General features: G+C 34.7%; 1 protein-coding gene across 1 annotated transcript in view; it reads left to right on the top strand.

Annotated features, from left to right (window-relative positions):
- The window catches only part of CDH10 (cadherin 10), a 105,330-nt gene that overhangs the window by 73,461 nt on the left and 19,805 nt on the right, over positions 1 to 12,064 (top strand). The window contains exons 4-7 of the mRNA XM_074873881.1: positions 1,534 to 1,653; positions 3,050 to 3,217; positions 8,311 to 8,498; positions 11,336 to 11,589. Of these exons, the coding sequence (XP_074729982.1) occupies positions 1,534 to 1,653; positions 3,050 to 3,217; positions 8,311 to 8,498; positions 11,336 to 11,589 (730 nt within the window). The remainder of the gene's footprint in view (positions 1 to 1,533; positions 1,654 to 3,049; positions 3,218 to 8,310; positions 8,499 to 11,335; positions 11,590 to 12,064) is intronic.

A 12,064-nucleotide genomic window follows, 5' to 3' on the forward strand; every position in this document is an offset into this window, starting at 1 on the left:
CTCTACCACCCCTAAATTCTTATATTTTAAAGATGTTCCTATTTTCAGTTTCAGCCCTAGTCTAGATGATCACTAAAGCAACCATTAGTACTGTGGAAGGTATTCATAATTTTTATATTTTTTTTATCATTATACTTGTGTAGCAATTTTTAATCTTTTTTAAAATTTTATTTTGTGTTTGAGGTTTTATTCTGTTAAATCAGTGATTCATTCCATTTTAGTATCAGTAATAATATTATCAGGAATTTGACTATTATGCCTTCTTTATGAGATGGAAGCACTCTTAGGAACTCACCGAAACAAGTGTTTCTGTTCTAAAACAGCTGAAAACTGAACGTTTCTGAGACCTCATCTGTGATTCAACAGTTAGGCACATGCTCATTCCATTGATATTGGCACAGTTGTTCACATGATTGAACAACTGGCTTGTCAAAAGCAGGTTTGCTAGCATCTTGTGAAATCCTAAACAGAGGAAGCTTAGCATTTACTTCTATTTACCTTTCTATGTATGTTAGAATAAATGTGTAATGCGGTCAGACTATGAGAGGGAATAAATAGTTGTGCTAAGTGTCTTGGATTTGCAGGTGTTTTATTTCACAATATTTGGCAATATTTGTTAGAGGGAAAGAATTGGGGTAAAAGGAGAAATAGGTTTGAAAGTCTTCTAATCTGCAGAGTAGCCTGTGGCTAACAGTCACATGCATATGATGATTTATTATCTTTTCCTTGTTTTTTTCACTTCTTTCCTATATACTTAAAATTATATCTGCACTTTATGAAGGTACAATAGGGGAGATCTTTGTTGTTAATTTATCCCTCTGGTGCAAGAGTTGAACAGGATGTAGAAACTATTTTGATTAAGCAAGAAATGGTAGAGGCAATGGTAAGTGTTTCATGTTTTGAAGAACTGATATATTCCACAAAAATTTAGAGATGGTCTTTAAGATTAGAAAATTTTCTGGAGTCTATCCAGCAGATTTCAAAGTCCATACGGCAATATATTTTCTGGTAGTATCTATCTATATTAGCACTTAGAAGGTGGGAAGAATTGATGACTAGTTTTTCCCAAATTCCAATGACCTATTTAATCATCTTTTTCTGTGATGTTCCTGCATGTGTAGTTTCATATCATGTTGACATCATTGGACAAAAAGAAAAACCTGTTCTTGGTAATGGAAAGCAGATATTTATTGTAATAAAAACAAATAAGTCTTCTGAAAAGAGGAAGTGAGTACATTAGTATGAATTCTTTGTAAGTGGATAAGAATTCAACTCAACCATAACTATTGTTTAGCTTTGTTAACTAGATCTTAATCACAGTTGTGGGGTTAGGGAACTTTAGATTCAATTTATGTAGAATGAGATCCTGAAATAGAGAATAATGTACCTGAAATTGACTCTAAGATCATAAATATTTGAAAAGTCCAGTTGATAATAGCTGAAATTTTCTTTGGCATCTGCTTGAATGGAAATTGATGTTCTTGGACCTCCACCTAGTACCATGTGAAACTAAGTTGACATTGGATGTTTCAGGTACTTCTGTGGTGCAAGTTACAGCCACTGATGCTGATGACCCTTCATATGGAAACAGTGCCAGAGTAATTTACAGCATACTTCAGGGACAGCCATATTTCTCGGTGGAACCAGAAACAGGTCAGGAAAATTGTCATTATTTCCATTTACCATAAACTGTAGACTTTTTCTTTCATTGCAAAAATCTTAGATCACCTAAAAAATTCATTTCAAAAACTAACTGAAATAATATTTCTTGCCTTTTTCCTCATAATTTATAATTCTTATAATAAATATAAAAACTTAGAGATAACAGCTGACACTATGAAGGATAAGTAGCTTTACAGTGATACTATTGATAGCTATTTAACATCTCTGATAAAGGCAAGAATGAAGGTTTCTGTCCTAGAAAATGTTGTTCTTTTTTTCTTAATGGTTCTAACTTGGATTAATAAAAGGTGTTCTTTCTACTCATAAACCATGTGCATAAATATCTTGAATCATTTTTAGCATGAAATATAAACTGGTGTATTGGGTTTGTGAGGCAAGGTTTTGGTAGTAGGGGAACTACAGGGATGGCTTCTGTGAGAAGCTGCTAGAAGCTTCCACTATGTCCAATAGAACCAAGGCCATCTGGCTCCAAGACGGACCCACTGCTGGCCAAGGCTGAGCCCATCAGCGATGGTGGTAGCGCCTGTGTGATAACATAATTAAGAAGGGAAAAAAGCTGCTGCACAACAGAAACTGCAGCCAGAAAAGAGGACCCAGGCTGGAGCAATCTGTTCCTGAAGGAATGCACCTCATGGAAGGAACCCATGATGGAGAGGTTCATGAAGAGCTGCAGCCTGTGGGAAACACGTTGGAGAAGTTCATAGAGGACTGTCTCCCATGAGAGGAACCTCATGCTGGAGCCAGGGAAGAGTGTGAGGAGTCCTTCCCCCAAAGAGGAAGGAGTGGCAGAAACAACGTGATGAACTGACTGCAACCTCCATCCCCCTGTGCCGCTCAGGGGGAGAAGGCAGAGAAAATCAGGAGTAAAGTTGAGCCCAGGAAGAAAGGAGGGGTGGGGGGAAAGTGTTTTAAGATTTGGTTTTATTTCTCATTACCCTACTCTGATTTGATTGGCAATTAATTAAATTAATTTTCCCCAAGTTGTGTCTGTTTTGCCCATGACAGTAATTGGTGAGTGATCTCTCCCTGTCCTTATCTTGATCCACAAGCCTTTTCCTGTATTTTTCTCTACTGTCCAGTTGAAGATGGGGAATGATAGAGCAGCTTCAGTGGGCACCTGGCATCCAGCCAGGGTCAAGCCACCACAACTGGAAAGGGAGCTGTGATGTAGAACTAAGGTTTGTTCAACAGGTAGCCTGTAATGAAGGCTATATATAAAAGGAACAGAAATGTTTACTTTAAAACGTGAAATTAATATTTTTAAAAAGTATTTCAGAGAGTAATTTAAAAAAAGATGCAGCAGATTGCTGCACATCAAAAATAAAGAGATTATTAACAATTTTTGTTTTTTCTTTCTTTATTTAAGGCATCATCAGGACTGCCTTGCCAAACATGAACAGAGAGAACAGGGAGCAGTACCAAGTAGTTATCCAGGCAAAGGACATGGGAGGCCAGATGGGTGGATTATCAGGGACCACCACCGTGAACATCACTTTGACTGATGTCAACGACAATCCACCTCGATTCCCCCAGAGTAAGCTGCATTTAATATTTGCCTTGCACTGTGTGAGCTTCAAACTAAAGAGTTAAGCAATCACCATCTGGTTTAATTTACAGTAAATCTAGATTATGGGGCACACATGAACAGAAGACTTATGTACTGATTTATTCACTATTATTAAAGCAGTGTATTAAATGTTACAGCATTTATTTGTTAGGAAAACAGTTACATGGTCAAATATAACTGCAGCAAACCTGGAATACTTTCCAGTACTGTGGGAGGGGGTGGTAGGTGGACTCATAAGAGCATTAGAGCAATGTTTTTCTTTTCCCTTACCTATTGCTTAAATCCTACATACTCCCCTGCCAGAAAATAAAACATGTAGTAATTCTAGATATGCAGAAATGTTTGAATTGTAGAATCTGCTTAAATATTTAATCATGAAGAACGTGGAAAAAAAATTACTTGAAGGGAATCAAGCAGATTTGTTCTTTTCCAGTTACAGTGTTACAAAACCTAATAGAAAATTTCCGAAAGTAAATTAAATGACATTTAATTTTTTTTAACAGCTTGTGTTTACCAGAGATTTTATAATGCTTTTTAGCTTCTAATAGTACAGCTATCAAGACTTTGTATCCTCAAATTAAAATATAAAAACATTCTTGGTCTCTATGTCATATGGAAATATTAAACTATGTAACATCAAACTTGTTAAACGTTAAGCATTTTAAATATATTTGAAGCTTTTTGCATATACCGAAGTTGTAATATTTGCAAGATGGTTTGGACATACTTAATAGCTAAAGGATCTAGAATATCCTCACCACCCATTTTTTATTCTGTGTAACTACTGAATCCAGTAGTTACTGATAATCAGCCTTCAGGCTCAAAATAACACAATCAGCTTGAAATGATCATGATTTTAATATGCTCTTTATGGCACAAATGGAGTATATAAATTTGTTCAATTTAATATTGTAGTTGATATATATGTGTTTAGTTAAGATTTTGTATTACCATGTGATTTCATATACACACTCAGAAAAAGCATGAACGATTGAGTACTTAGAGTTTGTGCATTTCCACACAGGCCCTATTCTGGACAAAATTTATTGTTAATTTGTCATTTTATGTTCTTTTTATTTCCACAACTTTTTGATTTATTATTTTTGTTTCCATTTATATATAGAAGATTATGGTAATTCCAACGCTGTGTAGGTGAGGATTGCTGTATTACTCCTCTCTAGACCTATTGAGGAAGACTATTCAAAGAGGCGTAATGTTCAAAGCTTTACAGAAAAGCTAATTTCAACAGTTAAATTTAAGACAGCATATAAACATCAAACATGCATATTTATGCTGTCCTTTTTTTAATTTTTATCTTGTTTCTTACACAGTGTGTTAACTTAATATTTAGAATGATGGAATCAACTTTCTAGACCTTTTTTACATGACTTATCTGGCAGTCCAACATCATATTTGAGTCAGATGAGGATCTGATGTAGCATCCCAGAAATATCTCTGCATTTTTCTATTAATGTCAGTGTAAATCAGATGTGACCTTTGCATTAGAGAAATTTTTTAGTTTTACTCTCATGGGGGGGTTTGTTTTGTTTTGTTTTTCACTACTTTCTCTCTGCCAATAGCTTTGGTAGATATAAATGTATGTTTCACTGGAAATGAAAACTAAACATTTATAAAGCTGACTCATTTTACTAGATATATGAAAGTAAAAAATAGCTATTGACTTTTTAAAAATCTTTATATTTAATTTCAAAATGCAAATAGATATTCTAATCATTCATGATTTTAATAGAGTTCAGTGACTACCAGAATTGATACAGGTTAAGTTAAATTATTCTGTTCCACTAATAAAAAAACAGATGTGTATGAGATTCATGAGACAGTCATATTCATATCAGATTTATAAATTACCAGCAAAAATATTAAAAGGTCTATTATGTTTTCTCAGAACTCAGCATATTACAGCTACATGTTTCAGTAAAATGTTTCATAATAGATTAAACTTCTCCCACAAGAAACTCAGAATTGTGGAAATTTCTACATATTTTACTTTATCATACTTCTTAAAAAAAAAAAAAAAAAAAAAAAAAAACCAAAAAAAACCCAGAAGAGCCATTAATTCCTCTGTTGTTTACATTACAGAGCAAGAACTCTTCAGAATATTTTTCTCCTTTTAAAGATCTCCTGCAAACCATATAGGTAGCAGTGGCTGTTCTTCTGAGGAAACATGATAAAATTTAAAATGTTATCAAGGTTCTGCACAGAAAGGTCATCAAAGATCTCAGATATTAGATCTCTGTTTCAACTGTAATATCTCCAAGTGCTCTCAGAAGTAAAAAAATGGTGTTGACCAATGACAAATTGAAGAAGTTGTTTAGGGACTTAGGAGCCAGAGTCTGACTGAAACTCAGTGCATCTGAGTTATGGCAGCCCGTCTCCTGTGAGACTATAGCCTGTATTACTCTATAAAATTTTTTACATTTACATTATGTGCCTATTCAAGAGTAAATAGGAAGAAGGGTAAACATGAATAAGATTGCTTTTTCATTCTTTATGACTGACTGAAGTATTTCCAGACACAAATGTGTAGACTTTAATCTTGCAGCTGATTTCCACTTGCCTTAGTATATGGAAAAGCTTTTCCTTTTCTTGTGCCTCCCATTTTTATTCCTGACAGACAAATGAAAGAACATCACTCACTGGAGTAAGTGCAAACAGTAAATTACTCTCCTTGAGGAAGAGGAGAAGTGAGAGAAAAAGGATTGACAGCAGTTTTGCAAGAATAATTCTAGTTTGATGTAGTTTGTGTTCTTATATAGTGTCTAAAGCTACACTGCATCCCATATTTAGTCAATATATTAAATGTCTTCAGTGACAAAAATAATAAAACAAAATGTCTCATCCTATGGTGATTTCTATAAATGGATAAGTTAGACATAAAATTATCTTTCAGATGATAGGTTTCTGCTTATTTTCACTCTCTGTTTCCACTATTTTATTAGCAATTCAAGATACAAGCTTTGTAGACTACATTGAGTTGGGTATTGCAGTGGAAGTCAAGTACCATCCACAGGGCATAGCTTGGGGATGTGTCTTTAAACACTCCAGAAGAAAATGTGGGGAATAGCTGACACACCATAAAGTTAATTCTAACATATAAATATTAGTTGGGAAAAAAGGTGGTCTTTCACCATAGTCTTACGTAATACTGAATAAATATTAAAGGGAGCAGAAGCTATTTTTTCTTCTGTTTTTTAACCATTAGGCGATTACAGAGGGATTATATATTAATGTAGCAAAGATTTAGGTATTAGAGAAAGGTAATGAAAATGTCAGAGCAAATGCAAGATAAATCACTAGACTGAAACACCAAAATGTAACTGAGCAAAAATAAATTCATATAAATAGAATGTGGAGTGTATATGGCCATAAAGTATTAATTCTGCGGCTGTATATCCATTTCATATGAAAAACTGCCTAAGCAAAATTCTATGAAGAAATTCAATTTCAATATTTCTCATTCAACATTTAATTACAAACTATATGTGAATGTGTTGGGTTTTTGAATTTTTGCTTATTTTTCTTTTTTTATGTTTGACAAACTATAACATAATGTAACAGAAAAGACTAGTTTTGTAGAATAAGAGAAACTCTCAAACATCCCAATGAATAATTGGTTTTTTTTCAGTGAGTGTTCCCAAAATCAAAACCAGTTCCTTTGTCACTCTGTAGCTGGCTTCTAATGTACTCTGTTAAGACACACTGATAATCATGACATGACTCATCTGTGCTTTCCTGAAGATATAAAGATCAAGCTGCCAGTGGCCTTCCCATACTGCCTTTCCACCACTCTCTCCCCACAATTCTTCCTGATCACAAAAAACTAATAACTCCCTTTATGGCCTTTTCTGTAGTTCTTATTTGTAACGAGGTATATATGTGCTGCCTTTTGGGTAGCCTGTTCAGCTTTTCCCTGTTGTGGTTGCTGGCCTTTACCACTTCCACTTTTGTGTTACTGTTAACTGAACTGTCTTTCTAAGTCACTTCACTTACCTTAGGAAGTCTCTAAGTAAAACGGCAAATCTTCGAACACTTAAATAAGGCCAGAGAAGAAAATGTTTTTCGGTAGAGTTTTGATGACTTAACTTCAGTCTTTAGAATGACAACTGTATCTGCATTCATTTTAAAATAATCTGAGAATTCTTCATAGTGCATTATGTATTCCACGTGTTTTCCTGCCGTATGTTCTGACAGATGGGACCAGAGATCTCAACCCTTATTTACAGTTTTCACAGTAAGGCTAAGACATAGAATACTAAAATGTATGGTAAGATATTTATTTCCATTTATTGCAGCATGTCTAAATGATGACAGTTTTATTCCTATGTTTTTTATCAGCTGTATGACACCACAATAAATGGATACAACTGAGCTGCAGAAAGTAGCACAAAACCAAAATTGCAATGTTCATAAGCCTTATTTAAGTATGAATTAACTGTTTTAACAAGTGTAGGCACACCTTCTGCTTGTGGATTTTCAAAAACCTATCCCCTCATTAAGATGTCATTCAATTTTATTTAATATTGTATCTGACTATCTAATTTTGAAAGCTGAAATTGCTCAGAATTGGCCAGCATAGTCAGGGGGTTCTGTTCTTTGTATTGCTTCCATGATAAAATAGATGTAAAATGTATCCCAAAAGATTCATCTTAGATATTAAGGGGAAAAAAGCAGAGTGAATCCTGAAAGGAACCAGAGCAGTCCTTCAAGATGATGTTTCAGGAATGACATAGACAAGAAAAGTACAGACATATCTGATTCTTCTTTGAGATAGGAGAAGTCCTTTTCAAACCTCTTTTTCTCTGAATTTGTTTTTCATTGCCTTTGTTTTTCTACAATTTTGTTTACAGTCTTCTACTTAAAGTTTTTCCCTGCACAGTCCTCTGCTTCACATTTTGCCCATCCTCCCAGTATTAAACAGCAAGTTCTCTAGAATAAAAGATACACAAAAATATGTAATCAGCTATTGTGTGAGACAATGTTACTTAATGCATGGGTAGTGGTTTATGGGGCTCCTGAGTGGCTCTTTTTCTCTTTGACAGGTACCATCCACCTCCGCATTCCCGAGTCCTCCCCAGTTGGAACAGCCATTGGCAGTGTCAAAGCCACAGATGCAGACACTGGAAAAAATGCAGAAGTAGAGTACAGAATTATAGATGGCGATGGGACAGATATGTTTGATATTGTGACAAAGAAGGACACACAGGAAGGCATCATAACTGTGCGAAAGGTGTCTATTAACAACACTCACTAAATGATTTTGGTGTCAATGTTATGCCACAAATGTTCATTGGAAAAAAGTGCTTAGATCATGTGATGACATGTTCTAACTGCTTAACACTTGCAAGCATCCCCCATCAGTGACTAATCGGTACTATTTCCTTTTAAGATGAACTGGAAGTAACAGGTGGTAACAATATCTGAGATGTAGCATAAAGCATTATTGCCAGCAAAGTATGTAAAAAATGGACCATCCCCAATGTTAGTACTAATTATCTTTGTGATTTCAAATACAGACTTCTTTAGTATTCATGTAACCTATTTTCTTCAGCAAGCAATATGCAGTTCACTCACTACTGAGAGACATAGGTTTTCATTATCTAGGAGATTCCCATCAACTTAGGTGACCAGTGTATGGCAGAACACAAACACGCTCATGGAAGCAGAGTCATAAGCTATATTGTTTTGTTCCTGTTTCCAAACGTGTCAGCTGGTTAACGCATGAGCAGTGAATAATGATGGTGTCCCTGTTTCAGATTTAGCTTTAGTTCTGCCCTCTGTCTGGCATGTCAGAGCATTTTCAGAAGTACAAGATCTCACACTTCGAGAAATTACGTTCTGCTGCTGCTCAAATTCTCTTCCAGAAGTACCTCAGTTTTTTCTTTGGCATTTTGAGGTGCGTTTCTAAGGAGTTCAGGCACCATTTCTAACATAAAGCACTGTTTATAATAGCTTTTAAAACAAATCTTCGTAAGCACAGAATAATGAATTAAACACTAATATAAAATATATCTCCACAGGTCTTGATAATGGCAACCAAGAAAAGTTCTGCAAAGATTAGAGTGTGTTCCTTTTTAATCTCTATATTCTATGTTCACAGTCAGCATTCTAGTTAATCTGGGAAGGAATGAAAATACAAAGCTTCCTTTTCCTAGAAGTTTGTGAAGGCTTCTCTTGAGATGCCCCTTTCTTGCTTGCTTCCTTCAGATTTTTCATACAGACTGCTATTATATTAAATCAATATGGTCTTGAAAAAACAGTCTAATAACTGGATCAGGCATAAAAAAATCATAACTTATAACACAGCAGCTCCAAAAATGTCACCAATAAATGCTAATAAACAAGATCTTCTCATTTTGTCATTAGCAATCTGACAGATTTTGCATTTTTCAGGATGCTTTCTCATATTGATAAATAAATAGCTTATTTGGATAGCAACAGCATTAACTAGCAAGGAAGAAGATATGTTCAGTTTGTTCATTTATGAAAATATTATTTATTTTTTTTATTTGGCCACGTTGATTGTCATTTCTATTTTCAGTGGTGAAGAACTACAAATAGCTGGTGTTCCTTTACTGAGTCCTGAATTTACTAAGTCTGAATTTATTTTCTATACAAGTTTTTCTATACAAGTTCTCACAGATAAAATAATTGCTTTGCCATAATTTCATATATTTGGGCAACAGTTTTGTTCATTACTGGTGATATGTTGGAATGCCTGTATAATCCATACATTTTATATCTGTTTTGCAGCATAGCCTGGAGATGTCAAAACTGCATGTGAATGTACTAGTAGCAAGTTAAGTACATCTGTGTGGCACACCTTCTGGCAAATTAAGCCAGTTAATTAGAATAAAGCAGGACTAACATGGCTTCTTTACTTCTAGGCTTGAAGCCAGCATCCCTTCACAGCAGCATGCTGTACTTTATAGACACAATAGTCTCAGATCTAGCATAAATAGCAGCACTGTGTTGTATTTCTCAATTATATACATAGATATTCTCCCTTCTGCTCTATTTTTTAAAAACAAGTTTGGGTCAGTGGGGAAACTCATTCTTTTACTGGACTTCATCTTTCTGCTCTTAAATAAATTATTTAAATTTCTAGGCTGTTACTCTGGCATCTTTCATGAATATTAATTTGTACTTAAAAGCAGTTAGGTGAAAAAAACAAGTCTTCTACCAACCATTTTGATGAATGAAAACCACCAGTTTGATATCTCCCTGAGATTTTGGGGGAGTTAATGAAGTCTTCTTTGTGTCAGAAAGGTAAACTCTCAGCTTGCTCATTTCCTCAATATCATAAATTAGCTAACACTTTTCATCTATGACAGTTAGAAAAAGGAACGAATCAAGGTTCTTCTCTATCCAAAATGGTTTCTAATTATAACCCAGAACCTTTCCTCCTTCCATTTTAAAAAGGAACTGCTGACAAAAATGTCAAATCTATTTTGAAAAAAAAAAATCTCTGATGTTGGATTCATTAAATTAAATGAAAAGGAACAAGATTAAACTCTTACTGTTTCTCTGGATATAGAGAACTTTGACACACATCCCCTCCTGAAAAGAAACAAAAAAACATTCCTGATATTTAAGGCCAGCTACATTTATTTGACAAGGATACTCAGGACATTTTGAGTATTGAAGAGTTTATAGTATTTCTTGAGAAATGTTAGTATTAAGTACTTTGTTCTGAAATGTCAGTATTTCAAGTCTGTATTTCAGTTATTTTAAATGCTTATATGATTGTTTCAAATCCATATTCTCTTGAAACACCTGCAAAATTCACTAAATAATTGGTAAATTTACACTGAAAATTTTTTTGTCATTGGTGCTATGACAATTGAAATAATATTTAGTAAGAGAAACTTCCTCCAAAAACAATGGAAATTTCTTACTAGAGAAAGTGGTCCCTATGCTGTGGAAAATTTGAACTGTATTTGGGGTTTCTGCAACCCAGGGCAAGATCTGGCAAGGCTTGAATCCTCTTCAGTTTCCATTATGTATATAGGTCAACATCTGTCAATATATAATGTAATTTAATAAACTTTATCATCATTATTTTAGCCACTGGACTATGAAACGAGAAGACTTTATACCTTGAAAGTAGAAGCTGAGAATACCCATGTCGATCCACGCTTCTATTATCTTGGGCCTTTCAAAGATACAACTATTGTGAAAATCTCAGTAGACGATGTAGATGAACCTCCCGTCTTCAGCAGATCTTCTTACCTTTTTGAGGTGCATGAAGATATTGAGTTGGGAACAATAATTGGAACTGTAATGGCACGAGATCCTGATTCGGCCTCAAGTCCTATAAGGTAATACTCCAGTCTCTGTAAACACATAATCACGTAATTTGCTAGAGAAATAGTAATACAACAAGAATTGTCACGTACACATGGTGGACAGGAAGAAGATGCTAATATTTTTTCTGTTATTCATTAGTGTCCCAGAGATAGACAGAATTGAGAATGATGCTAAGACTCCGAACACCTCAGGGAACAGCCATTCACTTGCATGCAAGAGACACAGGAAATGTTTTCTAGTACTTCAAATCTCAAAAATCTTTAGAAATTACACACTGATTTCAGGTAGGCTCTTCGGGATTACTTCTTGCTTCACACTGTGAAAAAGTGACAAACCAGTCTATGGCTGAGGAAGGGCACAGAGCTTTCTAATGCTTTTTCTAGTCAGTCCTGGAAAGTATGCAGTGTTGATCTCATCTGCCTGCTGCTTTGTAGGCTTGCCAGAGTGATCAAAACAAAAATAATCTTTGTGTGTGCTCAAATGCCC

The sequence above is a fragment of the Strix uralensis genome, chromosome 1 (assembly GCF_047716275.1).
Source record: "Strix uralensis isolate ZFMK-TIS-50842 chromosome 1, bStrUra1, whole genome shotgun sequence".
Classification (NCBI taxonomy): Eukaryota; Metazoa; Chordata; class Aves; order Strigiformes; family Strigidae; genus Strix; species Strix uralensis.